General features: G+C 34.6%; 1 protein-coding gene across 16 annotated transcripts in view; it reads right to left on the bottom strand.

Annotated features, from left to right (window-relative positions):
- Window positions 1-252: 252 nt before the first annotated feature.
- BLTP1 (bridge-like lipid transfer protein family member 1) overlaps window positions 253-16,011 on the bottom strand; it is a 211,191-nt gene continuing 195,432 nt past the window's right edge. For all 16 annotated transcript variants that reach the window (XM_015450796.3, XM_045392845.2, XM_045392844.2 and 13 more), the window contains 12 exons: window positions 15,833-15,970; window positions 14,823-15,080; window positions 13,901-14,051; window positions 13,314-13,471; window positions 12,945-13,137; window positions 12,513-12,730; window positions 9,455-9,706; window positions 8,615-8,818; window positions 6,712-6,906; window positions 5,948-6,082; window positions 3,151-3,316; window positions 253-974 (listed from right to left, as the gene is read on the bottom strand). In XM_015450796.3, coding sequence (XP_015306282.3) covers window positions 758-974; window positions 3,151-3,316; window positions 5,948-6,082; window positions 6,712-6,906; window positions 8,615-8,818; window positions 9,455-9,706; window positions 12,513-12,730; window positions 12,945-13,137; window positions 13,314-13,471; window positions 13,901-14,051; window positions 14,823-15,080; window positions 15,833-15,970 — 2,285 coding nt within the window. In that variant the 3' untranslated portion in view covers window positions 253-757. The remainder of the gene's footprint in view (window positions 975-3,150; window positions 3,317-5,947; window positions 6,083-6,711; window positions 6,907-8,614; window positions 8,819-9,454; window positions 9,707-12,512; window positions 12,731-12,944; window positions 13,138-13,313; window positions 13,472-13,900; window positions 14,052-14,822; window positions 15,081-15,832; window positions 15,971-16,011) is intronic.

The raw sequence follows: 16,011 nt of genomic DNA, 5'->3' as shown, positions 1-16,011 counted from the left end.
CTACACATCATTCATGTGGACTTAATGTAGTACTTCGTAAATACAAGTTTTGCTTTTTGGAATTTGGGTGGAATTTTTTTTTTCCTGAATATTTTCGATCTACAGTTGATTGAATCCACAGAGGTAGAACCTATGGCCCGATTCTAATATAGGTATAAATTATCTTCTATGAAAGCATCTGATCAGCTGTGACACAGGATGGGCATCTATTAATTATAAAAAGGAGAAAAAGATTCAAAAACGACTACAGACTTAAACCATTATTGTGACTTTATTACAATAGTTAACAATATTTTAGTGGTATACAATCATATCACAATTACTCAAGCTATATACAGACAGGTATTTATACAAGTCTACATTAAAAAAAGAAAAAGCAATTAATGACCTCCCCAAAATCACATTAGCAACAAGATTTTTTTCTAAAAGTTATGGCCAGTTACAAAAAAATTCACAGTTATTCTGCAAACATTTTAAAGATGCAGGACTTGTATTGCACATTATATAATTATAAACCATAACAAGATTTATATATTTTAATACTAGTTTTTCACAAAATTTACATTATCATGCAATACTTTACTGTACACAGAATGATGAGACTAGAATAAACTGGTTAACTTACAAACTTTTAATTATAATAGCCACAAATTTAGAATTATTTTAAAGTTATATTTAAAATCATTATACTAAAAAAACACTCCAGTGTAATAAAACTTAACAGACACAATCATTTGTTCAAAGATCAAATTACTTGTTAGTGTTCTTCTTTGTCTTTGCCTTTCTTTTCCTTTTCATCCTGTAGTGCAGTACCGAGCTTTTTGATAAGAACTGACAGAACCTTGTCCAGTGGATCCATGACTCCTCTTTGAAGCCATTTAGGAATAGTAGTCCTAGCATGATGAAAGCCCAATTTTTGAAGAATATAATCAACACCTACTGGATCAATCTTTCTTCCAGTCCAAGAAATTAACCTAAAATAAAAATTACAGTTATTATTAAGGAGTATAATAATGCCCTAGAGCACGGTTCTAATGGTAGGAAAAGAACATCACTAAGCCTCTGTAATATACTCAAGACAAAATATTTTCAGTAGGTACATTTGTATAATTGAGCCCATAATTCCTGGATTCACCATAATAATAGTATTCAAAAAATAATATATCTATGATTATCTTTGACAACTGAAACACAGCAGTAGTGTTTACTATATTTCATCCTGAATAATTTACTTTAGGCCTGTTATACAGTTATCTTAAACATATAAAAAGACATCTGGTTAATTTTAGTAGATTTCATAAGCATGTGGCATAATGGGAAAAAAAGGCTAAAATTTACTGAATGCTATGTGCTAAACATATTTGAAGGGAGAACCATTTTTTCCCTATTCTTGCTATTTCCTTACACGTGGAGAACAGCTATTACTGAAACACTCCTGGCCACCTTCTGCCCCTGTATGGATGATTTATCCAATAGGCAGAGTTAACAGAGGAAGTAACAGTTCAGTACCCTCCTCCCTGTTGGGAGCCCTTCATTTTAGTCTGTTCCTTCATGCCACAGATTTTTCAGGAGCAAGCCGCTAAACAGATTAGCCCTAGAGTATATTCTCTGTTGTCTGTGGCTGAGTACATACATGGAACTGCTGATTGTACAACTCCTGCAACTCCCTATCCCGCCCTTCCCTGAAGTTCTGCATCGATGCCCTGCAGGTAGGACCAAACTCGAACTTTGTAGAAAGCTATTGTTGCCATATATCTAAACCACATTTTTTGTTATCAGCTTTATCCATATTAATCTCTCCCACTATTTCAACTGGTTCTGAACTCAGGGTGGGGGTTGGGGATGATCAGGCATTTATCTCCTCAAACTCAAATAGTTATAAGCATTTTGCGTTAATTAACTCATTTAACCAGTGTAATGATCCTACAAGGTGGGTAATATTATTTTCCAAATTTTTCGTGAGTCAACTGAGGCAGAGAGAACAGAGGGGTCAGGTCTTTTGGCCTAGCTCAGTCAGCTACTATGCAAAAGAGCTGGGCCTACAGCCAGAGCTCTTAAACCATGCTACCACTACACCACATTACTTAACTAGTTACTCTTGATAGTTTGCTAAAAAAAGGAATATAGTAACTATTTTTATGCTCACTTGAAACAATTCATTTTGTATTCAATTTAAATATATTATTATTTAGATTTGCAAATACAAAACAGATTTTACAAACAGTTTTCTGCATTAGGACCTCTGCAGTATTTTAACAGTTAATATTTCTCATGGGTATATGCACTATTAGTACCAAAGTGTTTTGCTTATTTAGTTACAACCAATTTTACTGTATACCAATTATTTATTAACACACAAAGTCACTACTTTCTGCCTATACAAGAGTCCTCACTGCATAATGGAGATTTTATTTTGGAATTATTTTGTGACATAAATATGTCTGAATAAAAACCTTATCTAAATAAAATCTATATCATTTTGCGGAATGTTGTGCTGGGATGTAATGGATTTTTTAAAATACTGTTATTTCAGGATTCAGACAGTTACAGCAAAGCAGATGAGATGAAAGGAAAAAAAAACAGGAAGGTGACCATGACTCAGTAAGGGAACCTTAATCTGATAGTGTTAAATTTGAGATTTTAGGCATGGTTTTATAATGCTTAGTATGCAAACAGAGGGGCACTGTGACCCTACAGGTTTTATTACAGTGTTATAACATATATCCAGCGAGAAATTAAAATAGTTCCTTAACAATTAAATATGACTTCTACTGCATCTTGTCGTACTAAGTAACAAAACAGTTTACAGTAGCTACCTCAAACCCTGAAAATAACATCTGGGTGAGAAGGTGAAAAACTAATGGCAAGAGTGGAAGGATAATTATTCTCATATTTTAGTGACTGACAGAATGTCACCCACTGGACAACTCATCAGTGCTGAGCTATTCTCAGCGTTTGTACTTCATTCACCTTACCTAGAAACACAAAAGCTGAAAGCAGCAGCAAAGACAGCACACAGAAGCTATAGACATTACAGGAGACTAACTTCTGAATACATTTTTCGATAATCATATGTAACTTACATTATTCATAACTTTTCTCGTAGTAATCCCTTAGCATATGGGTAAAATGTACATACTCATTACTTACCTAAGAGTAGGTTCTAGATGCCATGTATTGCACATAAAATCTCTCCAGTCCACAGTAGTGTAAGTGATGCTATCTTCTCTATCTTTATCAGAGGAATTGTCATCATGTATAATAATTGGACTTTTCTGTCCTGGTCGAGTAGATAAAATCCGAGGTGGAAAGATGGCTATAAGGAAAATTTAGATTAGTATTATACATTTATCTTAAATCACCATAAGAATTAGAACATCAGAATTGGTTTCATTTCTCATTTTATCTGTGACCTGGCCAAAGCCTCATTTAATTGCATTTCTTAAAAAAAAATAGTTTAAAATAAGCCATAAGTACCGATTATTGATATTTCTTGGAGATAAACAGTGTCAACATTAATGATAAAAAATGCTGAGATCATTGACTTGATAGCAAGCCTATGGCACTGAAATTGATAGCTGCAGGTTTCCTAAAGAATGGCTGTAGGCAGTTTTGTTTTTTGTTTTTTTTTTTTTTTTAACAGCTTTGAGATAGAATTCATACACCATACCATGCATTAATTTAAGCTGTGTAATTAATGGTTTTTGCATGTTAATGGCTAGATGTATATATATTTGAACAGTGGTACTAAAGAGGTTTTTATGTAAGCAAGCTTTTCACCTTAAGACAAGTCTTTTAATTGGCTATAATAATTAAATATAAAGTGGAATCTGAGACATAGGTATTAGAGTGGTGCAAAAGTAATTGCAGTTTTTGCCATTAATACTTTCATATGATCTTATTTAATGAATACAGCTTTCCTCTTAGGGCATTAGTTTCAGTACACAAACTGGATGTAAAATAATTGATTGATTAGGTAATACATGTTATGTAGCTCTGGTTATAACTTGATTGGGAATAAGCCTCAAAATGAAGCTGTAGTAACCCACTACATAAGAACACAGATGCCCTGTTCAGTTGAGGCCTGCTCAGTTGCTGGGTCTTTATTACTGGTGCTGGTTACAGTGCTGCAGTTTATTTTGATGTTCTCTAAATATGTTGATTCTGGTATAGTCTGACATGCTGTTAAGAATTTTCTCAGGTATGTTTTGAGTATTTGGCCAAAACGAATTGCTTGTTGTTTGTAATAACTTTATTTATAATTGAAATCCTCACAGATATATTTTGTTATTGTAAAATCCACCCCCTTTTCCCATTGAAATGTTTTATAACAGTTTATATTAAAAGTCTTTTTGTTGTTGTTTTTTAGAAATACACATCGTTTGTGGCAGACCAAGATCAACACACTATTTCATAAAATGACAAATGTTTCACATCATACCCAAGAGAAACAAATTTGTCAGGTTTTCAAATATAGGTAGACTAGAAAATAATTCTGAACTTCACAGGTTTATCTTGAATCTATTTTTTTCTACATTAAGTTTAAATATTAAGGCACAAAAACGAAAGGATTACCAGTGACTGGTATCTGTTGGGGCTGTATGTGAAGATTTTATCTACTTATATATAAGATTGCCTATTATACAGTTTCTGTCATTTTACTTGAAGTTTCTACTGAGGTCATATGGATTTCTACCAGCCATCATTATTGATTTTACTCTCTCACTGAATTTTGGGCACATCTCGATTGAATATTAATACAACAGCATTTCAATGTATGCTATGCTACCTTTGTACTCTTTCAACATGGTCGTTTGATAATTTTTATTTTTAAAATATCTTCAGGACAAATTCTATATTTTTTCCTCATGAAGAAAATGAAACAGTATTATAGTGTGACTTGAACAAATTACATTTATTCCAAGCTATTTATCAGGAAGCACATCTGTGATTTTACCATTGTATATTTATAACGGTGCAATAAATATTTATTGAATGAATAAATGACTATATATTTTGTAAGCATTCCAAATCATTACATTTCAAACTACCTCATTCTTTTCAACAGTTACAGAGTACTATAATATATTAGCTAATTCCATATATTACGGTTGCCATACTTTTTTTTTTTTTGAGACAGGATCTTACTCTGTCACTCAGGCTGGAGTGTGGTGGTACGATTATGGCTCACAGCTCACTGTAGCCTTGAACTCCCAGGATCAATTGGTCCTCCCACCTCACAGCCTCCCAAGTAGCTGGGGACTACAGGTGTATGCCACCACACCTGGCTAATTTTTGTGTTTTTTGTAGAAATGGGGTCTCACTTTGTTGCCTAGGCTGGTCTCAAAGCCCTGGGCTCAAGCAATCCATCCTCCTCGGCATCTCAAAGTGCTGGTATTACAGACATGAGCCACTGCCCCCAGTCACCATACATTTCTTCATGGGTAAACATTAAGTTACCAGTGTGTAAACCAGTATTAGCAAGCTCATGAACCCAAATACCACCACTGAGATTTAAATAATTTATGTATTAAAAAGAAAAGGTTTTCTGCATTCCAAACATTTATCAGCTTAATTTAGTTTTCACAATTAGGTAAATAACTCATACTTCTTTATTATGTAGTTGTTTCTTTAGTCATTTCACTTTGATTTGCAGTATTTCCTCACATTTTCCTATTTTTCAAGAATCTCCTATAAGGTCTAACTGAAAATGTACATAAGATAATGTATACAGAAACACTTTGTAAAGTATAAAACACCATTGGCGCTGTATATATAGCAAGTACTCAGAAAGTCTGTGATAGCGTTACTAACGCTATTTACTGATATCTTCAACTCACAGAAGGAGATATATTCCACTCATTTTCTCATTAGACCATAACAATTCATGTAAATGGCACTGACAGCTGCCATTCCTGCAGCCTGAAAGAAAGAGTATTCCACCCACCTTTTTCTTTTTCTTTAAGATAAGCTGACACTAAATCATGAAGAAACATGATGAGCTCAGCATCCATAGTCACACAAATGTGGTCAGTGAACTCTGTCACCACACTACATTCTACTTTTGGCTTCAGGTTGGCATCTGCAATAATATGGTAAGAGATTTAATAAAATGAGTCATCTTCTTCCCATTAATAAGGATTTACATAGGTCTGCATAAATGCATCCACATGAAATGCAACTGTAAAGAAATGAGTAATATCTGTATGTGATTCATAGGATGATGATAGTTTGTTAAGTACTTTCCTAGTACAGATTGAGTATCCCTTATCCAATTATGCTTGGGATCAGATGCCTTTCAAATTTTGGATTCTGGAATATTTGCATTATACTTACTGGTTTTAGAATTCCAATCCAAAAATCTGAAATCCTCCAATGAGCATTTCCTGTGAGTGTCATGTCAGTGTTCAAAATATTTTGGATTTTAGGGCATTTCAGATTTTTGGATTGGGGTGCTCAACCTATATATGCCATTTATTCCTCATAATAGTCCTATAAATGAAGTCCAATTATTCTTCATTTTACTGAGAGAGGTATAAGTTCATTAAGTAATTTTCCAGAGGTCATATAGCTGATAAGAAAATAAATCAGCTTTGCCTAGAAAATCAATTTCATTAGATATTAATATTTTTAAAAATCCATGGGAAGAAAGCAGTAGTTTGAAGTGCCTTTGCAATTTTCTTACTAACTTTCAATTGTTTTTCTACATACCCTGTAATGAAGGCTCCTGTGGTTCTTGAACATGAATGGATTTAAAGTCAAGCTGCATCCTTGGTAATGCAAAGATAGTCTCTGTTTCATGGTTGTAGCTAGAACCTCCTCTGAATCCACTCAACAAACTAGAATTCTTCACAGTAGTGCTATTCTCAGTGTTGTTAGCATCAACATTACGAAGTAGATTTAGCTCTACATGCATAATGATAGAGAGTCAAATTAAAATCATAGGCCACTATAATATACAGAACTATTATTTCAAAAGTTGGAAAGAATCACATTATATATAGAGATATAGATACACTACATATATACGTATACAGATATATACATAGATATATATGTATATATACACACATATATATGTATATAGATATAGGTAGTATATCAATATCAGTATCTCACGGTTGTCAAGACCAAAGCTTTATAATGGGATTTGTATAAACCGAATACATTCTAGCTTTGGTTTCTGAGATTTTAAAATGAGTATTATTCTTAACTGAATTCATGTCTGAAGTTGGAATTTCACTAATCCCAAAAGGCTCCATAGATTGAACACTTCACTCTTACAGAATTTGAGATTAAATAGGATCCTGGTCTTGAAATCAGGTAGAAGTACTGATTTTCCCCAACATATGTGCTATGATTAAACTATAGATCTTAGTTTTATAAAGATCTTTTATAGATCTTAGAATTATAATTATTTTTCTTCAGACAGCAGTTCATTATGCTAATAGATGCTTTAGAACACTCCAGCCATAAAGATCCCCCTTCCCCCAAATCCCTGTTTGGAAGGTAAAATAGTCAATACAGGCATAATCTTCTGATTCACTTTCTTATTCTCCTTTGTTCTAGGAACATTTTTAACAGTCTCTATTCAATCTGTGAGATGGCCTATTCCATGGTAACTGTTCTCATGGGGCCTAATCATCATCTTTTCCGTTTTGAAAAAAGGTCATTTTTAGCTGGGCATGGTGGCTCATGCCTGTAATCCCAGCACTTTGGGAGGCCGAGGCAGGTGTATCACGAGGTCAGGAGTTTGAGACCAGCCTGACCAACATGGTGAAACCCTGTCTCTACTAAAACTACAAAAATTAGCCAGGTGGGGTGGGACACACCTGTAATCCCAGCTACTCAGGAGGCTGAGGCAGGAGAATCGCTTGAACCTGGGAGATGGAGGTTGCAGTGAGCCAAGATCCAGCCTGGGCAACAGAGCAAGACTCCGTCTCAAATAAAAAGAAAAAAGGTCATTTTTATGTAACACACTGAAAAGTCTCATCACCTCTCACTCTAGTCAGCCTTCCAATACACAGAGATAATTGGTAAAAGCAATACTATAAACCCAAATCCCAAAAGCACCACAAAATAAGTTATCATGACCACACTATCACAAGACTGTTGTATCTAATCAAATGAAAAAAAAAAAAAAAAAAAACCAACAACAACTATCAAAAGCACTTTCTTTTAAACTTACAACTTGATAGAATCATAATATTTGGTTTCATTCTGTTCTAGCTATCTGAACTTTAAGTTTGTGGTATTCCACTATTTAGTTGTTTAACAACCTCCCCAAACCTCCATTTTTTAGCATTACTAGGAAAATATTTTTCCAGAATCATTTCCTAAATATTTTCTAAAATATTTCTCAATGTAATAAACTTAATTTCAAAGCCAATTTTATTTAGAATGTTTTCAATTACATCTAAAATAATTTGAGTCCATGAGATGCCGCATTACCAGGGTGGTATTAAATAATTATTACTTGTGTCAGCCAGCAAGATTAAAATGAAAATTGTTTAAGGAAATGAAAACACTGTCTCCATTTAAATTCTAAACACAGTCAACAGAAGCCAAAATGGAAAAAACAAAATAAATCTCTCTAAAGACTCAAAATTTTAACCTTCATTCCTTGTGGCTGTAACATAATTGAACCATTCTTTCACACTTGCTACTCCATGGGGTGGATTTTCATGGCGACGCCTTGTTATCTTGGTTATTGTTGCCATAGGACTTTCCAAAGCACCACATGGTTTGGTAACCATAGTATTATGACCCAGATGAAAATCTAGTGTTTGTACAATATATGTAGAATGATCACTGGAGCCTAGAACAAAATAAAAATACTTTTTAAAGTAATAAACCATATTTAGATTCAAGATGATAACTGTGGCCTCAGAGCTATAAATTCAGTTTCATATATAGGAATGCTATAAAAATGAAGAGTAAATGAGGATTAAAACCAAATAATTCACAAATAATTCTTCTATTAGTGGTAACTGGATTTGTCCCTAGTTAGATGAAGAGCATCAAACATTTTTTTCCCTCATAATGTAGAAACCACCAAGTGGAAAAGTAAAGCTCAAAGGAAATGGGTTTATCACTGTAGAGATAAAAGCACAGCCTTGCCTATATATTTTATAAGACAGTCTTGACTGGCAAATAATTTCCACACTACCACGATGTTGCCTTCACTTCATGTTTTTATAAGATTACAGTAACTATTACCATGACTATGTTTAGCCACAGCAGCAGGAACTTTAATTGCCTAAGAAACATGGAGTAAGATGGCAAGTTCAGAAATTAACATGTTCCAGACATTATAAATATTGACTCACTGGCAGTGAACTCCTTAACATGTCAGATACATGAGAACAATCAGAGATGGACTTCAGAAATATAATTGTCATTTATAGTCATAACAAGATAGGAGAAAGTAAAAGCTAGAAATGCGTCAGTTTACCATCTTCCCAGATTTTCTGAGCTTCAGTCCAAAAAGCAATATTTGGTTCTTCTAAATGAAAAAGGGCCCAAGATTTTGAACGGAAATTTGGACCATGAAAACATGCCAGTGTCATATGATTTCCATGTAAGCTCATTGATCCTCCAAATTGCATTCCATCTTCTGGTAATGGAATCTGAAATAAGGATATGTGGCATCCTGATACCACCTTCAATACTCCAGGCCAGTGTCGATGATGTGCTGCATCAAGCACTGCAAGAAAACCACAAAACACATAACCTGAAGTGCCTAATGAGTACCCTTGAATAGGGTAGAGTGAGGCGCAAGTGGCTACTTTCTACAGTCTCAGGTAAGGGATGAAAACAGTGTCCAGTGCCTGTTTAACATTAAGCAAATAGCTAATAAAGAGACATTCTAGGAAAAGACGCTGCATGAGGATGGATATAGCTAAGGAAAGCAGTAACTTGCTAAAAATAATTTAAACTAATATATCTGAGGCTGGGTGCAGTGGCTCACGCCTGTAATCCCAGCACTTTTGGAAACCGTAGCGGGTGGTTCACTTGAGCTCAGGAGTTCGAGACCAGCCTGACCAACATGGTGAAACCCTGTCTCTACTAAAAATACCAAAATTAGCTGGGTGCAGTGGTGCACGCCTGTAGTCCCAGCTACTTGGGAGGCTGAGGCAGGAGAATTGCTTGAACCCAGGAGATCGAGGTTGCAGTGTGCTGAGATCATGCCACTGCACTCCAGCCTGGGTGACAGAGTGAGAACCTGTCTCAAAAAAAAAAAAAAAACAGGAAAGAAAAAAACCCACAAAACCTAATATGTCTGTAATGATTAATGTGTCACAAAGTACTTGCATGAAATTTTATGTAATTTCTTATTATAACTCTGTAAACTAGATATTTCATCTTGACTGATTTCAAGTGAAGAAGCAGAAGAACAAAGAAGTTAAGTGAACCAGTAACTGGAAGACCTAGAAATCAAATGCATACCCCCTTATTTTAAGTACTGCTTTTAAACTCTTATATTCCTTTGCTACTCAAAGCAAGGTCAGAGGGCCAGCAGAATCAGCATCACCTGGGAGTTTGTGAGAAATGCCAACTCTTAAGTCCACCTGTGCCTACTATATCAAAATCTATATTTCAGTAACATCTCCAGGGGTTTCAGATGCATGTTAAAGTTTGAGAAGCACTAATCAAACATACAAGGTATATTTTCCATTTTTTCCAATAACATTCCTTTTGGCTGTTTTCCATACCTCTCACCCATAATCCAACTAAAGATCATGAATTGCATTCAGCTATTATGTTTTCCTTTGAACAATTCCTAAGCCTTTATGTTTGTTTTTTTGTGACGAGGAGTTTTTTTGAAGAATCCAGGCATTTTGCAGAACATCCCTCAATTTTTATATGCCTAATATAAATTCTAGTGTAAAGGAAATACATGGACTAGAGGAAAAACATAAATGACAACACAGGAAGTAACTGAAAAAGATTTAGAAGGTAGGGCATTCTTTAGGACAGTTGGCTACATCTCCTCAACAAGTCAATTCATATAAAAAATGAACTGTGCTAAATTAAAAGAAGGCAAAGGAACATAACCACATTTAACCTGTGATCTTGGATTGAATAAACTGGTTTGGACAAAACCATTATAGAGGACATTTTTAGATCAATCATGGAAATCAATGTGTTTTGAAAGCTAAAGGAGATAATTAGCAAAATGGAAAGTTGGAGATTGTTGACATACAAAATGGTATGAATTTTGATATTTTCTTAAAATGTACACATATATAGAGATACATAAAAAAATACCTCTAAGGTGTTCACAGTGATGTCAGAGTGGAACATGATTGTTTTAGTTTTTGCTTCTCTTGTGTATTCTAGTTTCTTTTCAATGTACACATATTACTTCTGTGATAATAAAGTTATTAAAAAGCTATCCTCATTCTGACTGCTTCTCACCACTTACACCTCTGTCATCCTAGTGAAAGCCATCATTTCTTGCCTGGACTCTTGCAATGGCTTCCTTACAATAATGATGTAAATATGTATGTAACAATGGTAATGGTAACTATTGCAGTGGTTTCCTTCCATTCTTAACTGCCTATAGTCTGTTCTTCACACAGTAGCCAGAGTGAGCTTTAAAAGGGAGTATTTTTTAAAAAGGTAAATCAGATATCAGATCTGTTTAAAACTCTCTGATAGCTAACCATCATATTAAAAATCTTATCTGGGGTATACCTCTGTGAATTCATATCCAGCATTTTCGTACTTGCTCATTTCTGTTCCAGCCACAGTGGCAACCTTAATGATCCTCAAGCCAAGTTTGTTCCTACTAGGGGAACTTTGGACTCAGTATCCCCCTATGCCTGAAACTCTCTTCCCCCACATCTCAGCCTTGTTCTTTCATTCACATTTCCACTAAAATGTCACTTCAGAAAAGGCCTAAATGATCACACTTTCTAAAATAGCTGTCCTCACATTTAATCATTCTCTATATTCTTCCCCTGTTTTGTTCTTTTGCTTATTAGCACTTCTCTCTAACTGAAATTATCTTACATATTTAGTTAGTAAATTTGTTAGGGTCTTTCTCTCCCATTAGAATCTATGCTGTCCATCACTAGATCTCCTGTGCCTAGAATAGTGCCTAAGCACATGGTTGTAGCTTAATAAATATTTGCCAATTGAATTACTAAGTGAAAATAATGATCTGCTTAATACCACTCACCTAGTAAATCCAAATTGAGATATTCTGACTCCATTGACATTCTAAACTAAAACATGATATTGTCATAAACAGTATTCAAGAGTGTGGAGTGAGTATGGATGCAGATGCACTGCAGCAAAGGGAAGAGATAACAAATGATGTCTTCCTAAATAATGGCCTCTAATTCCATTGGCAGGTAGAAAATCTGGCCCTTTGCTAACTGAGTGGGATAAAGAGCCTGTGGGCTATTTTCTAAGTAGGGCATATAGATTATTATTTTAAATTAAGAATGTACCATAGTTAGTGAAAGATAAAGCATATATAAAAGCTTAATTCTAATTCTTACATTGTTCTTGTGAACTCTTTTCTAGGTTGCTAGTCATTGTCTTTGGCGGAAGATAAGGAACTGGTCCCCAGGTAGACAGAGCTCGTTTGCTGGTATCAAATTGTTGTGTGAAAAATTCCTGGAGTTTCATTCCTATTTTTATCAGATCTGGTGTGGTTGATCTTGATATCATTACTTGGAAAATATCCCACTTCAAATCTCCATGGACGAAAATCTCACTAGAGCATAAAACAGAATCTTTGTCATATGTCTTACAGAAGATGCTCAAAAAGTACAGGAAACATTTTCTTGCCCCACCCAGCTTTTTAATTTGTATTAATTGCATAATGAATAAGAGTTTTATAAGAAAAATTGCTGTTTTCTCACCAGATGATAGACAATATGTTGAGAACAGTCATGTAAATTGTCCAAAAAGCAATCCTTAATAAATACCTTTTATCAGTTATGCTTGAATCCAATGTATTATACAAGTTTACTTTCCATTCATCCTGAAGCTTAAGATCAGCATTACTGAAGATGCCCATGAGGATACTTGAGCCCATGTAATCAACACGAGCTTCAGTAGAACCCATAGTAATCTGAATTTTGTGACTGGGTTGCTGATTTGGATGTTCAGAAATATGAGCTAAAATAGAAACAATAATTTTCACAGACATGTCCACAGGAAAAACTCAAGAGTCAATTTCCAAAAGCGTTTTGATCGATCGATCTATCTATCTATCTATCTATCTATCTATCTATCTATCTATCTATCTATCTAACTTAAGGCTATGTTAGATCAGTTGTAAAATTCCAACATACCAACCATCTCCAAAGCATTGACATCTATGGTCCCTCCAACTACTCCTCCTTTAGAATCTAATTGTGATCTTCCCAGACCAACAGACATGCTAATCTCTCGATCACGATTACTTCCTACTGACAGACGGCCCTGGCTCTTCAAACCACTAGTTGTCCAACTAAAAAATGAAAAAAAAGGTTATTAGATATATAGTTTCCAGTGTCATGAATTAAAACAGGATTTAAATTAAAAAGCAGTTAAATCAGTTTATTCAATAGGTCAAGTTTGACAATGAAACAACATACTTTTTATAAAAACTATGTGGTAAATATCTGAATATTAACATTGATAATGAAGCTTTACTCCTCGCTAGAAAATTACCCTGTTCTCTTTATAATTGATTCCCTTTTTATAGAACATATATTTCATGCTGTTTTATATTGCAGTATCCTTAGAATTAAGCCGTTTTCAGGATAAAACATTTTATATCGTTTACTATCTTTTTCAAATATTTAGCATTCAAAAAAGGTTCTGAATATCTTTACTACAATAGAAGAAAAATTACAAAAATGATTAAATACATTTCCTTTGTATCTGAATAGCTTACGTTGTATTTCCCATTACATTACTCATATTCATTTGAACGTTTAATTGCTTCAAGTTGATAGCAAACACGACAAGTGTTTCCCATGGGGTCCCTTGTTGGCTTGCTGCTTTGTTTGATTTGTTAAAAGGAGTTGATGTTTTTGAAAGTGAATCTAAAAATAGAAAAATCAAATACATGTTCATTCACATAAATGCCAAGCTAGTCACAAAGCAAAAACTATTTTTATCACTATAATCCATAAAGTAAAAATATAATATTCTTATATTAGAATCTAATGTTTAATAGTTATATTGCCTCTAAAATAATAGTTACCATTTACTAAATGTTTATAAGTGCTGGCAGCTTTACCTCTTGAAAGCTCATAAAATTATGTATGGCCCCCATTTTATATGAGGAAATTTTGGTGTGCATGGGATATAGCAGCACAGATCATGCATCACCCTAGGATTTTGTTTAACAAAGAAGAAAATCATAAGGTGCCAAATACAGGACTCAAAGGCAGAAACCACTCTGAAATGCAGACGCCGGTTGGGGTGCCTGTTTTGTGTTCTTATGGACTTAGTATGTATCTTGAATCCTGCATTTGCTCATTATATTTTAATCTTTTGACAAGAACTACATCATTCATTTTTATACAGTCAGGCACAAGCACAAGCCCAAGGCCAAACCCATATGGAGCACAGAAACAATATGCTAATTACTCTCCCCTTATCCATTTGCAAACCTACTGGCCATCTAGCTGTCTTGATGGCAATACTTTGAAATGTTTGTTTTGTTGTTTTTACTGTGTTTGGGGATTTTTTTTTGACATGTCATAAAAACCTCAAGAGTATATTTTCCTATAGTTAGGGCTGAAATCTGAGAGTAAGAATTTATCCTGAGAACACTGTAGGGCTACTGATAACAAAAAGAGCAGTGTTACCTCTTCGAGGAACTGAAGAATCAGATACACTTCTTGATCTTATGGAAGCTGGGGATTTTAGGCTCTGTCCTACTGTCCCTGGTGACATGGTACTGTTTGTCATATGCTCATTGAACACATTAGGTGACTGAGGCATGTGGGTGAAGGAGGCTGACTGACTTGGCTGCTCCCAGGTCTTGCAGTAAGCTTTTCTTGATGATTCAGGGGAAAGGTGCTGGCTTACACCTTCAATGGAATCTGGTGTCCCTGGGCCAGATGCTAGTAGAAAACAAACAAAACAAAAAATCCAAAGTAACAGGGTAAAATCCCTATGTTATAAAATAATTTCACCCATCCATCATTTCTAATCACATTACATATTCCTTCTAGTTCTCTATTTAGCAGCTGTGCAGCAATTTACATGTTGCAAAGAACATTCCAGTATTTTGTTTAAACTCCATGAAAAGAGCAAAACAGGAGCTCTGGTCCCAGTTTACAGGTGAGGGAATACACTCAGACTTAGGGTTTCTCATATTTACCTCAGTATGTAACTGACTCTACTTTTCATTTCCAAGAATCTCTTGATTTCATTACCTACAACAATATCTAAATCCAGCAGACAAATGCAGGCAAGATAGTAACATGTCCCCAGCATCTTCTGTTTCCCATGCTTAATTAACCATGATTAACTTGGATATTTAAAAGGATTACAAAGTAATCATTATAGAATAAATGTACTAACAAATTTACTAATTTACAAATTTACTAATTTGTTAGGAGAGTTATAGAATAAAAAGTCAGCTAGAACGTAATCTCAAAGAAGACAAGACTTTTTGTCTGTTTGGTCCTCTGATATATCCTCAGGGCTAATATATCACTTGTGGTTGGCCTACTAGAGGGGCCCAATGGACATTTCTTGAATGACTGAATGCGTCACATGATACACCCTACCAAGTAAGATCACGTTTGTGTTATCAATTGTAGGTCTTGCTGCTACTGTAACCAAAATTAAAATTACATAACAAGCTTACTTGGCAAATTTATAGTTTGGTCTCCAAGGAATAGACGTCTTGCAATACTTCTTCTATACCATGCTCTTGGAAATGCCAGAATTTCACTGAGTCGGCGCATATCATATTTAAACGAGGCAGACCCTATATCACAAACAGCTGATACATAAATAACATTTGTTAGTACAGATTTCTAAAAC

The sequence above is a fragment of the Macaca fascicularis genome, chromosome 5, assembly GCF_037993035.2.
Source record: "Macaca fascicularis isolate 582-1 chromosome 5, T2T-MFA8v1.1".
In the NCBI taxonomy this organism is placed as follows: domain Eukaryota; kingdom Metazoa; phylum Chordata; class Mammalia; order Primates; family Cercopithecidae; genus Macaca; species Macaca fascicularis.
Note: the sequence above shows the minus strand (reverse complement) of the source record. Positions and strands in the feature narration are given on the sequence as shown.